The 22,579-nt window shown below is 42.1% G+C and overlaps 1 protein-coding gene across 1 annotated transcript in view; it reads left to right on the forward strand.

The window, feature by feature from the left end:
* LOC142579876 (MAM and LDL-receptor class A domain-containing protein 1-like) overlaps window positions 1–22,579 on the forward strand; it is a 120,456-nt gene that overhangs the window by 42,885 nt on the left and 54,992 nt on the right. Inside the window, exons 20-28 of the mRNA XM_075690513.1 lie at window positions 1,671–1,755; window positions 2,715–2,834; window positions 5,958–6,113; window positions 9,270–9,355; window positions 11,294–11,461; window positions 12,601–12,697; window positions 14,491–14,640; window positions 16,279–16,452; window positions 21,920–22,018. Coding sequence (XP_075546628.1) covers window positions 1,671–1,755; window positions 2,715–2,834; window positions 5,958–6,113; window positions 9,270–9,355; window positions 11,294–11,461; window positions 12,601–12,697; window positions 14,491–14,640; window positions 16,279–16,452; window positions 21,920–22,018 — 1,135 coding nt within the window. The remainder of the gene's footprint in view (window positions 1–1,670; window positions 1,756–2,714; window positions 2,835–5,957; window positions 6,114–9,269; window positions 9,356–11,293; window positions 11,462–12,600; window positions 12,698–14,490; window positions 14,641–16,278; window positions 16,453–21,919; window positions 22,019–22,579) is intronic.

The following is a 22,579-nucleotide window of genomic DNA, read 5'->3' on the forward strand; positions in this document are numbered from 1 at the left end:
GAGTGGAGGTCACCAAATCAAGACTCAGTGGCATAATTCGAAGGGTTGCTGCGACCAACCGGCAGCAATGTAGTTCACAACGGCCACTCACAAGTCGTAATATCGGTTGGGCGGTCTTCTTAATGACGTCAGGCAAACAGTCAATGGAACCTTGCACTGTGGCCACAGACCTGCGACCCTTGCGCACACATCCTGGTGTGTTCATCGGCGTCAGTCGAGGGCTGCGGTGAGCACGCTGTCCAGGAGTAGGGCCGTGGCCACGTGACGACGCCTCTGTGCCGAAGCAGAGTGCGTCCAGTCTGCATGGCCTGTTCTGCCACTCAACGGCCGAACGATCTACGCGTATCACGCCATGTTCACACGCGTGCTCAGGCACAATGAGTTCGCATGGGTGTTTGTGGCTGTGTATGGGCGTATGTGTACGAAGTCAGTGCGTTGAGAATTGCCGTCGCCTTTTAAGCCTATGTGTTTGCCCGTTTATAGGACTGTGCGCTTTGAACGTATACCTTTGGCACGCTGTTTTTTTACTACATATATAATTTATATGTACATAGTTTATTTTGTTGTTTTGGCTAAGCGAAATGAAGTACCCGTCGCCATTATAAGATCACATCTCTCTCATTTATTTTCACTTCAATAGGAAAATAACAGAGCCCCTAAGTCATTTGCAGCCAATTTCTTGGTGGCATAGTGTTTCCTACAAAAAAAAAGAACAGCAGGAGGGAACTCTCGCGATAGTGTTCACGGTAGCTACAAGCACGATATAGTTCACCGCAATAGGTAATAATAGTTAGTACGTGGATTTCCCTAACCTCTGTTTTTTAGACTTGGAACTGCGGTGGGATTCGCAAACTGCTCATTTATCACAAAGTTTTGCGTTAAAAATGCAATAATTCACAATGATTGTGCAATTAGGGAAAGTGTTATTGCCATCTACATTCAAAAAGATAAAAAAGCTTCTAAATCAAGGCCAATTAAAGCTCATAAAGTGTAGTAAGGAATGCCATAAGAAAGTCTGAACCTGCAGCATGCAGCCTTAGGCGCCTGAGTTGCGGCACGTCCATCTCTCTCTCTCTCTCTCTCTCTCTCTCTCTATATATATATATATATATATATATATATATATATATATATATATATATATATGTGTGTGTGTGTGTGTGTTGGTGTGCGTGTGTGCGTGTGTGTTATGCTGCCGTTATATATTGACTTGGCTAAAATATAATGTGCTGTGAAAGCTAGTGATTTAACACAGAAATATTTCTGCTGATTATGTGGAACTTAGAAGTACGCCCAAACTAAGGCAGCACTAGGGGAGTGTGCATCGACGAAACGTGCGCAACAGGGTTTGACTTCATTTTAGTAATAAGTGTCCATGCTATCGTGTAGTTTTTTCATAATGTGAGTTGTTTCTTTAATTGTTTAGATGGTGTAAACGTATGTGATCTCTAAGGACGCCGAGTTTCCTTAAAGTTTGTGTTTTCTTCTCCGGCGGCACCGACTGTCTGCAGGAAATAAGTTGCCACCGTTGCAAGAAGTTCTGCTTACTGCACCATATTGTACAAGGCTGCTGTGCAGTGTTAATCATTGGAGAAACAAAATGACACACCGCTGTTGTGTTCTTCTTATATAACCTGCATTAAAGTTTTTTGCAAACATTGCAATTGCAGTTCCAGTTCTCAAGCACACAATGGCCACAAGGACGAGCTTTGTTCGCCGTCGACTCGATTCATTACAGCGGATGCGCATTACCAGGTGGGAAAGAACTTTTATGACTGGATAACCGGTACTTTTAATGGAAGGTGCCACAGGATGTAAGCATGGCGCTGCTGCATATTCTTCGAAAGGCTTCTTTCAAGTGATTTGCCATCTTCGACTTAGCATGTATTTCATCGTGTTCTTTATCTATAGGCAGTGTTTGAGTTCCTGGCGGATTCGTAAAAACCAAGGCTGCATTTACGTTAAACCAAAGCAATGAGGATTGCACAAAAAAGTGGAATAATGACCAGCGCATCTGTCTTTCTACAACCTACTCAGTTTATTTTCCCCATTCTTTGTCGCCGAAACTCACAAAATAATATTGTCCTACATAATTTTAACCGGAGTTCAAGGGAATGTTCAAGATTGTTAGAATGTTCTAAATGCCTAAATGTTTAACCGTTGCACATGAAAGAGCTTACTCCACAAAGGCACTGAGGTTCTCGAAATTTTGTGGCAATAAATGCAGCTACGGAAATGATTAACTGCTAACATTAGGCAGCTTTTCGCTGTGCATTGTGTCGTCCTTTTGTTGCAGCATTCACAACATATTTCTTATGCAATTTCTCTACCGCAACTGAAAGTTACCATGTAAGTCGTGTCGTTATGTCGCTGATTGCGACCTGAAGCGGCAGCGACCAAACACCAGCCAGTGAGGAAGTTCTGTTATGCAAAGAAAGTTTTGTAATACAAACATGAGGGTTTTCGTGCCCTTAACATTATGGATGCTTGCTTTCGGTTATCTTGCGATGAATATCCGTTTCGTTCTTTTCGACACAGTTTTAGTTGAGTTTACCAAACAATGCAACTAGGAAACCGTTGGCGTATGGGACTACAGTATATGATGTCGTAAATTCCTAAATGGGTGCTAAGATAGGCTTTTACTTTTTTGTAATAAAATACTATGCAGAATGACAACGCGGTGTCTGCACTCGTGCACGCAATTTCAATTTCAGCTAGGCATAATAACTGCACCAAGATGGATTTCAGCTGCGCCAACGGTGCCTGTGTAAGCAGACATGAGCGTTGCAACTACGTGGACGACTGTGGCGACAACAGTGACGAACAAGGCTGCTGTAAGTTCTGTGTATTGACCGTTCCCACGGGCTTCCCTAAACTTTGCCATCAGAGGACCACGCAGATTTATGCAAATTCTTGATATGTTTATTACTGTATGCACACTAGGCTTGCTGCGGGAGAAGAGCTCGGTCGCGGGCGCGCACATTGAACACACACTGACAAAATAATAACAAAACAATTATGGGTGAAAGAGATAAACATAATAAAGTAATATTTATTCAATGACAGGTGTGCCTAAAGGCATGAAAGTAAGGCTATATTGTAAAAATAAAAAACCACATATAAAAGGAATTTGGCCCAACTATAAAAGTTTCTGAGTGACCTACGTACAGTCGATGCAGAAAAGTAATTTTTCAGGCAACACATCGCAACATTAGTTCGACGCAATGTAGCGATGAATCCAGAAAAAAAACATGAGGAAAATATTAGTTCACAGCTTATTATGCCGCCATCATCACGGGCCGAATAAATGTGAGCTGTTCCAACCAGAAGCAGAAGCCATGAAAGTAATCGCACGCAGAGTGCATAGTAACAAATTCCGAGTACACAGAAGCACTCTTTATTAGTTGTGAATGCGAAAGCACTAATGTCTAAATGAACGCCCCTGAGTGGTCCTTCAAATTATGAATTGCTTACGGACAAGCGAGTGCGTGGAGACGCTTGGCACGTTATTCGTTTGGTCTTGCCGAGGCGTAGTTAGAAGGCAGGCGAGACCTTGCAATGTCAGGCAACGCGAGGATAAGACTTCGTTCTGAGAGCGAGAATGAAGGTGACGTACCGTCGAGGTGATGCCCTCTACCCTCACAAACACCTGACGTGCTAATGCGACAGCTGGTATTTCCTTTCGCGCCCTGTGCTCCGTCGAGGCGCGCTCGTGTCGTGTTGTCACAGCCTATGCAAATTTAGGTGCCGTGCCGCTGCTACAAACGCGGGCTTTTCCGCTAAATGAGCCATTTGACGCTTTCTCATAAAAAAACAAAAACACATAACAAGCAATTACCCAGGCTGGAAGAAAAACAAACATGTAACTGACGGGTCGAGGTCCCCACCTCTCCCTTGTTCATAGTTAAGAGGCCCGCTACAGGAACCGATTATTTAGGCGTTATATGGCACATAAATTTATTTTAAATGAATAATTTTAACATATAGAACAAATGAATTATTTCTGCGTTAGGTGCAGGTTGCGGATGTAAATATCGGCAAGATTACCCTGCGTCCCGTCTATCGCATGTGTTGTAGATTCAGTATATAATTACAGTAAGAGCAGACGTTAAGATAAATGCTTATCCCTCATGATTACGCCAGCAGAATCTCTGTAAAAGATGCGGCTAGTAGACACGTGATGGTCCGCCGAGGCGTACGAGCTTGTGTTGCTTGTTCTGACGTTATTCTGGCGCTGCTGAACAAAGCAGAGCTCAGGGACATTTGTTTATGAATCTTCTGTTTTCTTTTATGACTCTTAACTTGGGTATTGTGCTGGACTCATGCCGATCTCATCCACGAGCGCTCGCATGTATTCGATACAAACAAAAGATTCCATGTATCCCCGAAGATTACTCGTAGCCACGCATCGTAACTAAAGTTGGGTTTCGCTTTCATTGGGAGCTACGCGCATCTAATCTGCTGAAGTCAATGAATGGCCCTCAGTCTGAGAACTGCTCGGCAAATTGATTTCCAAGCCAGCGTTGGCAGGTAGTCACCGTAGGAACGCACTGGTTTCGGTCCACGAAGGACTGTTACAACAGAGACGTAGACAACAAAGCAATGTTAAATTCAGGCATGCAACGGAACTGGATTTATGTTTTAGTCTGCGCATGGGGTGATGTACGTAAGCATCTCTTTTTTCCTTTACTCCTACTCATTCATCGCTACTACTGTTCCCCTTTCTCTATTTTCCAGTAATGACGAGCAGGCTAGAAGGCATCTTCTCCTGCAGACCTTGAGGCATTTCCTACAAATTAAATGTCCCGTTTTCCCTAGCATTTCGAGAGGTGCTACAGAAAATGCAGGGATCTATAAATCGAGACTATTGCGATGTTTTGTTGTTTCCTCTGAACAAGTGGCATATACCATGGAGCCTCTTGCTCTACTCGCTTCTTTTTTCGCTTCTAAAACGTTTTCTACCACTTCTGCTACTATACGTGTATGAAATATGAAAATATACCAGCAATGTTCTTTAGCTGTTCTGCTGCCAAAATCATTTTCCTAGCTCTCCTACTGAAGTAAATATAATCTCTCTTGCACCCAGCCTCAAGTGATGTGCATCCGCACACTCGCAATGTGCGGGCGCAGATTATAGTAAAAGTTGAGTGAAAAGCTCCTGTGAGTTACCCCGCCATTCTAATAAATTATCACCCATACACTGTGCCGAGGAAATCACGGCACTCGCAGTACAATCTCGAATAGAACGCGTGCAAACGAGTGGCGATCTTTACGCTGCCCGTGCGCTTACGAAGCGCATCGCAGTTCCCGCTGTTATGCTCATAATTCGTATCGTTTTTTTATCAGGCATGAGCATGTCTTACGAGCTCTTACTTGTAAGAATCATACCTCATGTTGGCTATGTATTTATTTGATCTGATACCAACGCGTGTGGTTGGAAATCAAAAGCAATTCGGTGGGACGAAAGTTTGATAGTATGTGATAGGCAGTTTATAAATGAAGGATTTGCATGGAGGTGCTTGCCAAAACCTCTGCCCAATGCCATCCGTATTCATATTCATCGCATTTCGAAAATTGAAACGAAAAACCAATCAGTCAACCTAAAGAAAGCCTTCTTCCGGATGCATGTTCAAAATTAACAGGGTTGATTAGAGCTTTTGTTGATTAATTGCCTATTTGAGGCACCATATATGGTTGCTTCCCAATATAACTCACGTTGTTAATGGCAACAGGTTGAAGGCGGCTGAAGACGACTGAAGGATACTTTTTTAATGTGCATCAGGGCACTTCTTTAGCAATTGAAATTTATAACATTGTGCCGCATTCACTTGTGAGAAGCTGAGGGAGTCTCTCTCTTTGCATTAAAATTAAATCGTATGCTACGAAACCTAACATACTTCTTGAAGCTCATTTGCTTGTTATACGACGACCTAATGATGCTTCTTTTCTGCTTTCAGGGGATCACCGGCTTGGTTGCAACTTCGATACATCATTCTGTGACTGGGTTCCTGGTGTGCCATGGGACGAGGATCAAGATACATGGGCTTTGAAGCCGCCAGGACCGTCTCTTCTCACTTCGCCGACGCGAGACCATACAACGGGATCCCCCGACGGTATGAAAAGCGCACGTTCATTATGATGCTCTGTTTCTTTTTCTGCAACATTACCCTTTATCTCCTTCAGATAGCGATTTATATATAGCATATTAGATTGTTTGGCAGACAGAAAAAAACACGATTCTAGAGATTGGTGGCCAATGTATTTGCATTAGCGAATTCGCGTACTTCAGCATTTCTAAAAGTGTTTTTAAACCTTGTGTTTCTTGCTTTCATGCTCTCCAGCTTACGGTGCCTATCCCGAAGTTTTGTAGGTTGAACGTTGTGAAGCGTTTAAATGAGAAAGTGGGAGTTTACACAGTGTTCCATATGAAGTACAGAGAACATGTTAATGGCTCATTGTCATAACATATCTCTTCGAATAGGAAATTGTGTGTAACCTGCTATAGAACATGCAATATTATTGAGAAAAATGAAGAATTGTCAGGCAGGAAGGTGGCTGATGCGTTCAATGATTTTTTATTGATCCCCAGAGAAATGATGATGATGTGATGGCTCTGGACTACGTAAACTGTACCGTACATCATACATGTTTCCTAAGTCATGTAACTGAGTCCGAAGTAGAGACCATATTTCTTGCATTAAATATTTCTGGGAGCTCTGATAAAGACGGCGTTAACATAAAATCTGTGAAATATGTTATTGACGTAATAGCACCATGTCTCACCCATATATTCAAGCTTTTTCTGGCAAATGGTGCCTTTCCTCAGCAAATGCAGATTGCAAGAGTAACAGTTATTTATAAGCAAGGTGACAAGAATCACTTTGCAAAATGCAGGCCTTTGTCAATACTGCCTGTTTTGTCGGAAGGTCTTAAGAAAGTAATCTTTATCCGGATGAATAATTTCTGTAGTAAGCATGATATACTGACACCCTCACAATTTGGATTTCGAAACATCGGTCCTCCAAACTCGCTCTGTTAGAACGAAAAGAATACATTCTAAAGTCTCTTGATAACAGGAATTTAGCTTTCGGAATATATGTACATTTTTCGAAGCCTTTTGATCACTTAACCCACAATTTACATTCAGAAAAGCTTGAACTGTATGGCTTTCGAGGAACGTGCTTCATGCTTTTGAGCAGCTACCTCTGGAGTCGACAACAGTATGTTGAAATAAACGGTCAGCGATCCAACGTTAAAGCTCTCTTTTCCGATATGCCGCAAGGCAGCATTTTGGGCCGGTTCCTTTTTAATATATACGTGAACGACATAACACTGATAGACAAAGAAATAAACATGGTCATATATGCTGAAGACACCAGCCTATTGATTGCAACCTCATCCGCCTCGAACATGGTCCTGAAAGCAGATACATCACTTAAGCAGTTTGAAAAGTGGGCAAAATATAGCGCTCTAAAAGTTAACACTTCATAGACGAAGGCCATTATTTACCCTCCAAAAAACAAGGATGTTCATAATAACGATGATATCATTCTTAATTTTAATATAGAGATAATGAATTCCTTTAAAGCACTAGGTGTACTTTTCAACGAAAAAAAATGCCATGCGTGATCACAAATTACGTTGCATCTTAACTGTCACATATCATTGGATCAGTTTACATTCGTAAGCACATCTTCCCTATCAAAGTGAAAATGCTACTTCACAACTTATTCTTCTGTTGCTATCTAAATTATTCTCATTTGGTCTGGGGGAAACATCCCTCACAAATGCACGAATATTACACTTTCAGCAGAAAAGAATCCTCAGAATAATATACAATGTAACATATGACCATCCATCTAAACCGCTCTTTATGAAAGGCAATATAATGCCGATTCATCATCTGTATGCATACCGCTTAATTTCTAAATACATTACCGAGCTCAAAAACAATGTTTCCTTCATTGCACAACTGGCTTCACTGCAGAAAATAAATATCACGTATGCAACCAGAAACACCGATATTTGGCACATACGTTCCATCAGAACAGGTTACCAACAACATATGCTCAGAAACACTCTTCCACATTTCTTAAACCTGTGTCAAAATTACAATTTAAACCTTCAACGCATTCGGCCAGAAGATCTGCGTCATTTTTTTCAGTTATACGCGAAAGGGTGCGACTTCTTGTTTGAAATGTGTAACATGATATTATGGACACCGCTTTGTTGTCATGGATTTGTACATTTGTTTAAAAATTGGCGTTTGTTTGTGCATTCCGATATTCCTTTTTGTCTGTTCTCATATGCTTGTCTGCTTGCCTTTTTTTTCCTAAAAGTGATGTATTTGTATCGGGGAGGCGAGAGCCCGTCAAGCTGGAAACCTAGCTTTTTCTTTTCCTCCCACGTCCATGGGATGGAAAACAAAAGCATTATTATTATTATTATTATTATTATTATTATTATTATTATTATTATTATTATTATTATTATTATTATTTTCTCTATCTGTATCAGCGTATTAGATCCATTTAAATAAATTGCGATGTTTGCTTTCAAAGCAAAAGATAAATTGACAATGTTACACCTGAGTTACATCAATTTTACGATTGAATTAAGTTTACTTGATATAGTATGCGTAGGGCATACTTCTTCCACTATCAGGCGCAATTGGTTATGGATTTTCTTTTGCAGATCACTTTTTCGATCACTCCGTCGGCTGTCTAGCTAGATTATTTAGTTTTTATAGCGACAACTTATAATGTGTATCCGAGCTAAAGGCCTCTATAAAGAATATAAATCGAAAAAATATTGGTACGAAAGGTCAAGAGAAAAAAATAAAATTACTGAAGGCCTCTATGAATAACTTTTTTTTTAACTGTGCACGTTCAGCCCACACAATGTCCTTCAGGCTCAATGATTGGATGCACCCCCCTAGTTTGCTACGTAAGGCACTTTTTTTTTCAATCCCACCCTATCCATCTCTGTTTTTGTGCAAGTAGAACAAATTGTCATAAAAATGCTGGCAACAACTATTTTCGAAGAACAAGGAAGAAATGAAAGACGTGGGTGCACAAAGCTACATAAAGCATCCATTATAGCTTAATATTTACAGAATTTGATAGATAAACTCGAAGGATACATTTCTTAGGAGAATATTCAGAAAAGTATGCTATGGGAATGTGAATTTGACGCGTTTGATATAATATAATCGCCCGGAAAAAATTGAATCACGCTGTTTTTACACATTTTGCGTGTATTACTTTCAGGAAATTTTGTCATTCTGCGCACTCACGCGAAGGCAACAAACGCCACCCTCTACGGCCCGTCACTCGACAATACTGAGAATTGTTCGGTAAGTACAGACATGAAGGAGACTTGATATTTGTGCCACTTATAAGTGGGTTAATGGCCTGTCACGCTCTACGCAAGACCTGGGCGCAGTATACCGTGTATTTCAGAAAAAAGCATTTCAATTTCTAAGCAAGAGGTTGCGAGTTCATTTGTAGTCTGAACCATTCCGCAATCCAAGTAGGGTGTAGTTGCTATTTCAGTATTTTGGTGTACCATTGGTACAGATTACGTAGGGCGTTACGGACCAGGACTCAATGAAGAAATACGATACACGCAGGGCGATAACTCATAACAAGTTTTCTTGCGGCAACTCGTGACTATTAATAAACAGGAAGGTAAGCACAGCACATGTCAGAAGATAGACGCGTGTGTTGCCTCTAAGGAGCGATAATTATTGACAGTGATCATCCTCGAAAGACAGCGATCATCCTGGCTCGAACTCGAGACCATTGTCTCAGTTCGAGCCGAGAGAATGGTTCGAAGCCGTGACTTTTTCTGCAACTGCGATGTTTTAAATTTGGGAAACCTTTATGAGTTTCCTTTGTAGCTTCGGGATATACTTGGGTGGATGAAAATATTTTCTTTAATGCGCCATCCTCCACCTTGCGGTATTCGGTGGAACTGATTTGTCACATCCCTATATTCATGAGCGAAGAAAACATAAGACCGTTTGCCTTGCTTCTGTGACCGATTAGAATGCTTCATCATTGCGCAAGTGCAATATGTCCTTCTTTCTCGATCACATCGCCAGGTTGACCTGCAACTTCTTTTCATTGTTCTTGTTCTTTTTGTTGCTTTAAGGGTTTGCGTGTTGAGAAACATTGGATATTGTCACGTCGGGCATATGCCGAAGTGCACCGCAAAGTGCCACCGTAATTCAATGGGCAGCAGAAATCATTTGAAAGCTTGCGAAATTTAGGCTTGTATGCCCATTGTGAGATTCACTGATTACAATGTCAAAAAAGCAGAGTGCAGCGTGCGCTATCAGAGAAGCCGAGTGCAACTTTTTCTTGATACGTTTATCTAAAGGTGAACGAAAAAGCAACGTAGTTTACTTGATGCTTCCTGCTGGGAAAGCTATGGATGTATCTCATTCCATTTAACTCACGTACAGAAGGGTAAAATGATGCGATTTGAAAGTCTAACAGCGGGCGAATAAAGAAGCACAAAAGGCACAAAAAGAAGCATCATGACTCCATGCTTTCTCTCAAATCATTTTATTACGAAGACATCACGATGTAAAGGAACCAAAGGTCGAGGAAAAACCAAAAAGCCTTACATGCACATGGCATACTGCAAGCTCTAATGATCAATCGAAACGTTAAATATCAAGATTGATGCAAAAATGGACATTCGTTCTTTTGAAGAATCAACAGTGATTCACTTATGAATGGGCAATCCATAATTGCTCTGTTCGAGGCTTTTGCTATCTCTCTTGTCAGCTGAGTTGCATTTTTATTTAAAAAGGGTAACGCACCCGTACGGTTTGAAAGGATCTGCAAGATACAATGCCGCAATCCTCCTGGGAGATAGCTAGTGCTCTTTAAGTCGAACGTTAACACCCGGTTTTGTTATCCAACCCATTCATTACCACGTAACGCTGGGAATGTCTTGTTCTTGCTTTCGTTTTTCTTGTACTTGAGATTCCTGTAGATATGCGTGATCGTTTCTTTATAAAATCAGATGGGAGTCAGGGCTGTACCGTCGTTTTTCATGCCTTTTGCGCCGGTGCGTTGGCGCTGCCTGACGCGTTCAAAATGAATATTTGCCAACTGCCCACCTCGCCATCTTCTTAAGCTGATGCTTTGACGCTAAGCAAAAAAAAAAAAAAACAATTATCCCCGCTTAGCTGGCGCAGCAATGACGCCGCATCGTTGTCGTCTCTGTCGGTGCGGCAGTGTTGTATCTGTCATTAATTAACGCGTCTCCGCCTCGACAGATCACCTTCTTTTACACGGTACAAGGAAAAAGTGAACCCCAGCTTACGCTCAATGTCCGCTCTGCCAAGGATGGACCGTGGAAGACAGTATGGAAGCAGAGTGAGCCAACGCAGTTCTGGCACTTTGTTGCCGCTACAGTAGATTTCATGGAGACCAATCCGTACCAGGTGAGGCTTCTGTACAGTCTTTCCATTTTTAAGCGGTGCTAGCCAGCTAACTAAGCCACGGGGCGAACAGAAACGGTCAGCGAGACGGCACACCCAATTGACAGAGCTCACAAAAGAATTTTATTAACACTTGGAGCGCCTTTGAGGACGGCGAATTTGGTATAGCGGAAACGCCATGCTACAAACACTATTTAGATGAAAAAAAAAAGAAGAAAATGGATAAGGCCACTAAATTAGTAAACTCCTGTGTGTCATACAAATAATTATACCGAATGTGTTCCTTTTATTTCTCTTTTTGGGGAAAATCAGTCAGTGCGCCTATGCATCCAAACAGTCCAATGACGGCTTATGCCTGAAGTCGTCTCAGCTTTGAGGCTATAGATGTGGACAAAGTATTCTCTAATCAAAGGCAGACAGTAATTGCTGTGGTCGCATGGAACTTTGTGCGTGCTAACGTGGAACAGCTCGTTTTTCTCTTTCTTCAAATTTATTCAAAGGTTTATTCAAATTGAGTCAAGATTACATGTGACCCAATTAGCGACTTACGGTTGGCTGAGCAACACTCTTACAATTGAAACATCGTGAGTGATATGAAGGCACATGTTGCAAAGGCTTAATTCAAACTTTCGAGCATTATAGATATGCACATTTTATAGGAATTATGAGCCTTAAACCTGTTGCTAGAGACCAGAGAAATGTGGTGATGTGCATTGGCATTGGCTGCATCCTTTTCCCAATTCCCCCCCTCCCCCACAAATCTTTCGAAACCATTTGAGACAAGATCTCAATTCTTTCCATAGAACATTTGGCGACGACTATTTCAAAGATAGTGTTCTGTTCAGTATGCTTGATAAATAGACAAGTAATTGAAATTTATCAACCTCATTACAGTAATCACAATTTCTAGTTTTCTACTGTGTTATCTGCAGAAGAAACATTGAAGAAAATGTCTGCTAAATGTCGGAAGCGGGTGCGTTATTGTGTGGTGGCCTAGGGGTTATTGAACTTAGTTATTTGGTATTACTGCGATTGGGGGAAGTCTACATGCCGACAATTTTGGTCACAAAAAACGAGAAAGACATTTTAAGAAAGAAACAGTCCGGGTGAAACAATTCGCATTCGCCTTGTCTTCCTCTAAGGTTGCTTTCACTGGAGATCACAGGGCATCAGGCCAAGAGGGCTACATTGCTATCGATGATGTGACATTTACAGAGACGTGCAAGACCTACGACAAAGGTGAGCTGCATCAAGAAGACGAAAAACACTTGCAATTGAGGTGCCGCGACGGTAATGGACATGAACGAAGGTTACAACTTTCCTTCATGTCCATTACTGTCGTTGTACCTACAGGGATAAATACTAAAGACGCTAGAACAATTTAGTTATCAATAATTGTCGTTTTTCATTGATAAACATGTGAAATCATTTTCTAATGACACTGCAAATGGTAAAATTAGGTGGAGCCGTCCAAATAGTCTACCGTGGGAGTAGACGAGGCATCTGTTAACGCTTTTTTTCATGTGTGTGTGTGTCTGTGCGTGCGCATGAGTAGAATTCCTTGGTTAGGTGCTCAAGCTCATTTTCTGTTCCGTTTCAATCTTCCTACTCAGTCGTGTTCTATGAAATCTGTAGCGCAATATAGCCTTGAACAGGTGAATTTGCGCAAACACACAAACTTTTCTACACCTATCATGACGAACACGCGGGTGCGTGAACCTCCTACGCCATATCGTATCAGAAAGCGGCCCGGTGCGGAAACAAGTCCGCCGAAGGTGAAAACTACTGTTCGAAATTTCTTGACGCGCGGCCGGTACACCTCACATCATGGAACGAAACGCAGGCCTTTCGGAGGTGCAGTCAGAATGCAAACGAGAGCTTGCGCGGACAAGGTATATGCTGAAAACCCAAGCAGTGAGATAATTGCTTCTGCAACAGCAGAGACAAGCTTCCATACAGGACGTGTTGGAACGGAGGTGAGCTCGTCGGCGGGCGAATCGTGAGAGAAAAAAAACACTACAACAACAGGTACCTCTTAAAAAGGAGGGGAGATAGTCATAGTGCGCGTGGTAATCTTTGGAATGTATTATCTCCTGAAATATGGCACTCTTCGTTTCAAAGGTATACGGTTTATAAGCTTCGTAAGTATTGATTCCAAAAGAATGCTATACAGTATACGACAGCTTCCCATTGGAGAGTTTCTACCTTGAACATTTCTTAGTGGGTATCGTTATGATATTACCCAACGTAGGGCTCCAACTATAAAGGCGAGAAGAGAAGAGGAAGTCGACTGAATTCATAATCCCAAGGAAATGTTAGGAGTGACATAGTCCTAATAGCAAGGACGTAGCTACGGGTACTATACAATTACAGCTTATGTGGTCGAACCACTTCCCAGAAATAGAAAAAAAGATAGCTATTTATGCATAACGACTATAGAAAACTAATAGCCTTATAATATGCTATAGCCGTTTCATTGATTATGATTCCAGTTTTATCGTTCACGTGCCTTCCGATTACTGTGGTATATTCGAAAAGGGGATCTGTATTCCGAACAATGTAGTGTTGTATGGTGGGTGTCTCCGTACTTTCCAGTCGTTACCTTGTTGCGCGCTGTGACATGTATTTTCATGGGACACCGACCAGTCTGGTTCTACACCCTCGGGAATCGGTAAATGCAAATACCAACTAGAAAAATGGAAACTGAACAAACAAGGGCAAGGAGCTAGCTCTTTTCTTTTTTCCTTTTTAAATGCCACGACACTGAAAAATCGACCCTGTACTACGTGTTAAGGCTGCAGTTTAGAAATATATTTTATTGTAACATGCCATTTTCTTCCATATCCTCCGTAAAGACAGCCTGACATACAACTGATTCATCGCAATGAGCTGTTACCCAGAACGCTGCATGGCGATACAGTCTATTGAGTAACCTTCGCTTTAGTGTTCTGATATTATAGTTGGCAAGGCGGAAATATGAGTGAACTTATCCGTATGTCCTTCTTATTTGCATCATCCATGTGTTTTAACAGAGTTACCACCAGCCCCTACGCCAACGTTTCCACCATCCGCATGTGGCGCAGACATGTTTCGATGCGGCGATAACGAAGAGTGTATTCCGCTGGCTCAGGTGTGTGACTTCAAAGAACACTGCTCAAATGGCATGGACGAAGCGCGTTGCGGTGAGTGCAAAATTTTGTTTATGGCTGTTTTATGCGACGCACGATGGGCCGGATGAAATGTTCTGGATAATGACGGAGTCTGTTCTATAGAAATAAATGCACTGAGGACTGTTTCTCTTGCTTTAATATTGCTAATGTCGCCGTAGTGAGGGTCTGACATCCGCCTATATTCCATGTCTACTGCGGAGTAATAGTTTCCTTGCCGGACTTTTCCTATTATCCATTTTTTCGCGTCAGTATACGTATTCCTGTTTCCAAACCACTGATCACCTAATTCTCGGTCGTCATCGACTACTGTTATAATCTAATAGCCGGCTTGCAGGATCGGCGCTTTTTCTACAAATTAACTTGCCTGCGAAACTCCAAGCGATGAATGGTATCATATCGCAGCAAAAAAAGAACATAAATAAATAAAATAACAATAGAAAGACCTGAAAAATAATTCTCGAATCTCTCATGGACAATATGTACTGATTTTATAAAAGAATGTCGCTTTCTCCCTTCTATTTCCAATTGTACACACACCAAGAAAATTTCATCGGAAATACAAGTGAAAACAATGGCACCTAAACCTCTGTTTATGGTGTACTTAGTAAATAATTAGAACTTGGGCCTTTGATTGTAGCGCCACGACGCGTTGAACATACAGTGCTTTAAACCGACGTGGCGGCTCAGTGGCTAAAATATTTCTTCTTTTTTTGCGGAGTGCGACATCACGGGTTAGGTTGCCTCAAACCGCGGCCGAATTTCCACGAGAGTAAACGCAGAAGCACTCGTGTACTTTTATTAGATTCAAGTTAACGAAATTCATGTAGTCCAAACTATAGACTGTCACTAGCTATGGCGACGCTCACAGCCCCAGTGTTGCTTTGAGGCTGTAAACCACACGAAGGAATAAAACAATATTCTTGTGTTTGTACTGACACCTATGAGTTACATCAAGCGTGTTTATATTTAAATTACTGAATGTTCGAAAGTTACGTGTGATCATAACGAGTCACATACCAATTGTTATATATCAATCGAGTGTATTACTTCGCTTACTCTTTAATTTTGGCCGAGTAAAGGTTACCACAATTATCATCTGCGGGAATTTCCTGTGACGGTGCAAACAAAAAAGTTTGCTCAGCGTCGTTGTTAACGATGAGACCAATGCCAGCACAAGAAATGCAAAATTGTCAACAAGCCGTCTGTGATTTGTAACCTTATAGTGGAATTATTTGTTTCGTAACGTTGTGTATGCAATAAAACCGATAGATTTTTAACCACACGGAGTCCTCTTTTATTTTTTCGTTATATATGACAGTGATGTTCTATGTACTAACCTGTGCGTAAGCAACGGTAAATATTAAGATGCCTCAGAGCGCTATCTTAACAATGACCAAGTATTTAGTTTTTTTTTTTTTTAACGTCAGTTGTTGTCCAAGGGAAAAAAATTCCGCAGTTTACAGGTACTGCCACAAAGATGATCGGTGTTGTCATTAAGCTTTAAAAACGTAATTCTTATTCACAACCAGCTAAATATCTATGCACCTGTAAGCAGGATGCCAATGGTGTATGTACGTCAATTTCGGCAGACAGTGATTTTCACTGTTGAGATGTGAAGCGTTTCATTGGCTTTTTTGGCTTTACTTCTAGGTGCCTGCGACTTCTCTCAGGACCTTTGTGGCCTGGAGAACGAAGACCCGAATGGGCGCTTTGGTTGGAACTGGACAATGGCACAAATTGGCAAAAATAACAATATTTTTCCCTCAACAGACAGCCGTCTTGACGAGGGAGGCGCGTACGCTGCCTATTGCCTCCTCAATCCAGGTGAACCAAAACCGTTTTTCTTATTCGGCATGCTGTTTGCCAAAATAACAACGGACAGTTGAAAATCAGATCGACAGTCTGAAATCGGCAGTTGTAATTTTGATATCGCGCCACGTGATGACGCTATATTTTGCGTTTTTTAAAGCAACCAATAAGATTCAAAGCTGATGGACGTATTAACCGGTCATCGGTCAGAGAAAGATCGATAGAGCCGATGTAGTTACAAGCACAGGAATAGCTACTCGTAAGCTACATCAAAGAAAAAAAAGACACGACAGCAGCTCTTCTAATTGGGTGAAAAAAGGTAATCTTAAAATTAATGTTTGTAGCCAGCACTTTCACATATGGTTTTTGAACATATATGATCAAAGACAGTAATTTTTCTATGGCTGCTGGCCGAAGAACGCGTACGATGACACGACAGTGATAATGAGAATTCCGCAGCACATATAAAGGCACTGATGCGTGCGTGTAGACACCCTAAAGTAAAAGAAAGTAATGGAGATGGGCAGTCATTTCCGACTATTTCGTGACAATGTAAACATCACTATCTAGGTGGAATTATCAAACGAACAACAATCGAGAGCTTTTTCTTTTATTTATTGCTAGAAAGTTCTTATGCAATTCATACTTTAATACTAACAGAACAGGACAATGAATGCCATTGACCAGCAACAAATAGTGCAGCCAGAAGTATTTTTATCAAGGAAGGAAGCTTGAAAATTTACAGATAAAGCGTTTGCAATCAACGGCCACCACAACTCGGTTCTGGCATGTCGACATGTTTATGTGCGAAAGTTCTCTCCACGCATACTTTCGCGTAATATCGCCCAGCAAAGGGCTTCTTTCTCTTCTTTGGGAAAAAAATAGCTTCATAAGGGATGACCTTAGAACATACATTACGTCACCATATGAAGAGAAATTATAGACAAAGCCATGACTTTTACAGTGATGCCCTGAAGGACAAGGAACAGGTGTTACAAATCCGTGATTCTTCGGGACGACCACGCTAGTATCTCCCAAGCTATTGCGCATCTCTTTAAATTTGTGGCAGTTTTGTTTGGGTGTGTGGTAATAGCAATAAGTTTCCCATTTACTTTTCGAAAAGCACTCGGTTTGATTTTAAAATAGACCTGTTTTCTGAAAAACGCTGTGTCACAGACAGCTTTACTCATACAAACGTTTTCTAAATCAAGTTCATAGATTGTCATGGCCTCCTGTTATGTTTAGCGTGGAAAGCACGCAGGTAGATGTGTAGATAAAACATTTCGCTAATGAAAACACTGAGATCAGGCTAAAAGCCCTGGACAACCTTGCAACTGCTTACTGATACTTGTTCAGCACTACCTGTCAAGTCTCTTTCGCTTAAGGACAAGCGAACAAAAGCTCAGTAGAGTTCAGCGAAATCGCATAATCAACCCGATTTCTAGTGTTGTAATTGCTTTTGTGTGCTAGTGCTTGCATTTTTCTAATAACCCGCATACCTTAACAATTAGCGCACATATTTATCGCTACGTGTGCAATCAGCATAAATTTTACCGTGAATTCCAAAACTATTGGAATGCTTTCTTCCGTTTAACGATTTACCTGAATTTGCAAAAAAAAAAAAAAGAGCTGAACTATGACTAGAAAACGTACGCTCAGAACTAGTCCCATTTTGGGAACCAGCTAGAGCGCGATCACACGTTGCACTTACATGTAATTGCACGTAACAGTTTGGCATTGCGGTCACTTATTTTCTGCTCCCATTTCAGATTTGCTTATGGTACATCCCGCTTTCGCCGTAATTTCAATGCGTTCCACATACCACCCATTCACACAAATGCATTGAAAGTGATGCCACCTATATGTGAGTGCCGTGGCGAATAATCCGCTGAATGGAAAGTGCGATGTGGAAGCCCTTCGTTACTTCCGCTGATTATTGTTTTTCGACATCATTAAAATGACGCAATGCTTCCTGAAGTAAGTGATGAAGGGGTAAGCGAGTACCCCACTGGTCTTAGTCTGTAGCCAACTGAGGCGGCAAGTCCATTACCTCCTTATGGAATGAGCCGGAAGGCCACCATTTATACTTTGGGACTAGAGCAGGCTGTCAAAGGCAATCAGTTCAAAGTTTAAACGGCTGGCGCCACTTTTGGTCCGCGTCCTGAGCTACCAACCACCACTTTTGCATCGGCGGTGGTGCGCCCGATTTTCTGTTTGGCTTACAGCATGTACGTGTAGAATGCTCAGCAATGGAAACACGACACTCACAAAGTGTAACTGCGGGCACCTGCATCACGTCTAAGTGCCGCGGGGTCAGGCCCAGTGGCATTATTGTGGTATACGTTAAAAGCGAGAGTCTCTCTGACGCACGGTAACTGCATTTTGGTCCCCCGACGATTGCCTAGTCTTTTCCGAAGTGCCTGCCGCCACGCGATCCGAACATGGGGCTTCAATCGCTGTGCCCTGCACACATCATGTTCTCCTATAGCAATAGCCACTACTCTGGGACAACTTTTGATGAAGTGAAATGGGACGATGTGGCAATTATTGCCTTCCAGGACGCTCAATAAAAGCAAAGCGATATTGTTTTACTGTGGCGGTCGTGGTTCCAGATTTGATATTGCTATGAAAACGAGTGGAATGGTTGTTTTTGAATTAGTTTCAGGAGATCGAGCAACGCAAGGCCTAGACAGTCTCCCTTCAATAGTCTCCATTCACACAATCCCTTCAAATCTCCCTTCAAGTACTTGGACTGGTATCACAAAGTGCTCTCAACAATGGCTTAGTGCTTGTGTGATAACACTCGTCAACAAGCTAACCTTAGACAGACTTCGCGACGAAGATCCCTCGCACTAATGTGGGCTGGTTCACGGCCGCTAAAAGAAAAAGAAAAGGTGCGCTGCCGCATCAGGCGAGCTGCAATGGGAGCGAATGTCTAAGCCGTAGTTGCATTCTCGGCCACTTGGCTGGGCCGGACGGCGCTATCGGTGGGGGACGGGACGTGTCGGTTTCCACGGGCGACGGCGTTCCTCACGCATTTTCTATCCAAACAACAGTAACGGGTGGCGCCACGGCGGATGACAGCTTTTTCGATGCACGCGGCAGGCCGCACCATCTTTGTTTTTTTTTCTTCTCCAGTGGCCGTGGCTGCTTGGTACATGGCTTGCGATGAAAAACAGCGCCGAGTTGGGACACAGAATAAAGGAACGACAACACGAATTACTGACTATAGCAAGCTCATGTTGCTATTACGAGGAGCCTTAATCAACTGGGCGCTTCGTTTTGACTCGCCTCAGGGTTGAAAATCTCCCTTCAATAGAAAGGGCGCCCTCTTAGGGCAGCGATTAGTGTAACGCGTGCACACTCACACACTCAGTGTGTGTGTGTATATATATATATATATATATATATATATATATATATATATGTATATATATATATATATATATATATATATATATATATATATATATATATATAAGGCAGAAGAATGGGACTAGAAAATGCCATCGCCAGAAAGCGCCGTCGCCACACGTATTGGTATTGTGCAGCCAGTTCGCCCGTCCAGCTGAGTTATCATTACTGCTGCGGTGTTGCCGGTTACCGCTCGACGACTGCAATAAACCTTGTCACATTATATATATAGTGTGTCCTGCTATATTTGACTAAATGGGTTTATACGTGAGAGTCAGTTTCGTCATAATTCGACTAGCCCACATAAGTTGTGGTTGCAACATTCAGTTTTTGTTTACTTTTTGGCTTTCGAAAAGCCAACTTCAATTAATGTAGTGAAGCCAGCCTTCTCTATAGAATTAAACAAATTTTATGGGTGTTATGAAAATAAAGAAATTATTCCGAGAGTATTTCGTACATTTAGTTTACATGCTCATTCCGTCAATAACTTAGAAAAACAATGTAATTTCGGAAACGATTCATCTTTTTTTTAAAGTTAATTCCTGAGGTAAAGGGTTAAAGATACGTGAACTCAAAGCAAAAAGTCCCGCAATGCAGTACATTAGTTGCCTTGCTTCACTGACAAACTCAGGCTCTGAAATTATATATTTTACGGTTTCGCGCCTACCTACCAACAAAAGTGGACGAAATGCAAACGTCTTTCGTATAACACAGCACTCATAATGCACAAGTAAACAAATGAAAATTAATTCGTAGGCTAAACAACCAAGCTGGACGTTTACTAATTCACGAGCAGGTAACTGCACGCTAAAGTGGCTCATGAACCAGTATACTCTGCCAACAATCTTAGTCGAACAAGGGTGGTGACAATCATGTGCACGGCCTCGGGGAAATGCCTGCAGTAGTGCGACAGTACCTGCTTTCCGGTTTTTGCCGATGACGCATCAACTGAATAATCCCGAATAAATCACCAACCGAAAAATTGGAGAGTTCTAATTACTCCGCAGAAAGCACTAATGGCAATAAAATCTCCTCTAGCGCTTCTCGATTGGATGCCGCAGTGCTATCGTTGCCCTGACGAGGGGAGGGCCGAGCTCCTCCTTAAAAAATGGAGAGGGGCCGCACTTTTCCCCCTCCCCGACTTTAAGCACTGATTGGCCTCATTGTGCGCCCCACTATCACTTTGCCTTTTTTGCTTATTAAGCACTCCCATGGTTTAGCTTTCCAACGTGCGCTAATAATTCTAGTCGCCGAGAGAAAGCCATTCGGCGATTCTTTTACTAGCACATTTGCTAAGCACGATTAAGGAATGCAATGACGCACGACGGCTGCTGAGCACTCCGTCGTGCCGCGCTATCGACTAGAGAAGTGGGCACCGTTGCTAGAGGAACTTTAAGCTTGTCTGAGTTAGAGAGGCAGGGAGCGAGAGAGAGATTAGGGAAGCAGAAAAGGTGAGGAGGTTAACTATACTTTGTCCAGTTTTCTACCCTGCATGTGGATAGGGAGATGGGGGAGTTCAAGAAACACAGAGAGAAGACAAGAGTTTCGCGGAGTTAGAAATATGAAGAGCTCATATGCTTGCGAACCACATACAGCGATTGGGTGTATAGGGTGATTGGGCGTTAGAGTGTATTGCCCAGAGTACTGCACGGATAGTTCATTACCCCGTACTCCCTAGAAGAGTACGAGTCTTCGCCCCTGGCGTCATCGAATACTGCTTTCTAAATATTTTTGCGTTAAAAGCTTGTGGCGATGAGCCACAATGGACGGTTTCTTAATTACTCTTTTTACCCGTGTCTGTCGGCGCAGTGCCATGTCGTCTCTGACTACCGCCATAAATGCTTACAATATTGACTTTTTACTGCGTAAGTGAGAAATTCAGCATGAGCCGGGCATTCCCAACAAAAATCTTTCGGAGGTCCCGGAATGTAGGAAAGGAATCTTTCGGAGGTCCAGGAATGTAGGAATGTAGGAAAGTAGCTGTTTTTTACAGTTTCACTATGTTACTGGTGCTTAATGCGGCGGTCCTTATTCACACCTGTGTAAAGATGCACTAATTGAATCACAGATGTGCCTTTGGGAGCCCCCAGAGCGATGGTCACGCCTCGATTGGGTCAAGTCGCCCACTCTTGTACCGTCAGCTTTTACGTCTACGTTCCCGACGCATGTGAGTATTCATTAAGTGCCTCTTCCACGCTAGAAAATTTCCGCGTGTTGGAAAATGTTGTCTGGCTGGCCACTGGGTGCCACAATGAATGGCTTGTATCATCGAGGACACTCATTCAGATGAGCACAATTTCCGTTTTCTTTTATGATGACTATGGAGGTGGCCGAACTGGCATACAGAGAACTACTGCGAACAAAACGGATTTTAATATCTGTCTCGAATATGTCGTCGAATATTTCGCAGCATATGTTTCTACGAAGTCTGTAAAGAAATTAGCCCATTCTGATGCGCTCATTTTCCTCAGAAATTTCAACATGCATCGGCGAAAGACCATGTGTCAGTGATGTCCTCCTTGAACTTCACGTGCAGTTCCCCAACGGACGAGAACGGGAACATAATATTTAATATTGAAACTTGATGCTCAAAATAAAGCAAGCAGTATACTCATAAAAATAAGCATACATGCAGGTAGACTATTTATGAATGTAACGAGGGTTCGATGGCCTCCGTACTTTTCTACAGGGCAACAATGGTGGGCGACCAGATGGGCGTACCGTCAAT

Source organism: Dermacentor variabilis, chromosome 4 (genome assembly GCF_050947875.1).
Source record: "Dermacentor variabilis isolate Ectoservices chromosome 4, ASM5094787v1, whole genome shotgun sequence".
Classification (NCBI taxonomy): domain Eukaryota; kingdom Metazoa; phylum Arthropoda; class Arachnida; order Ixodida; family Ixodidae; genus Dermacentor; species Dermacentor variabilis.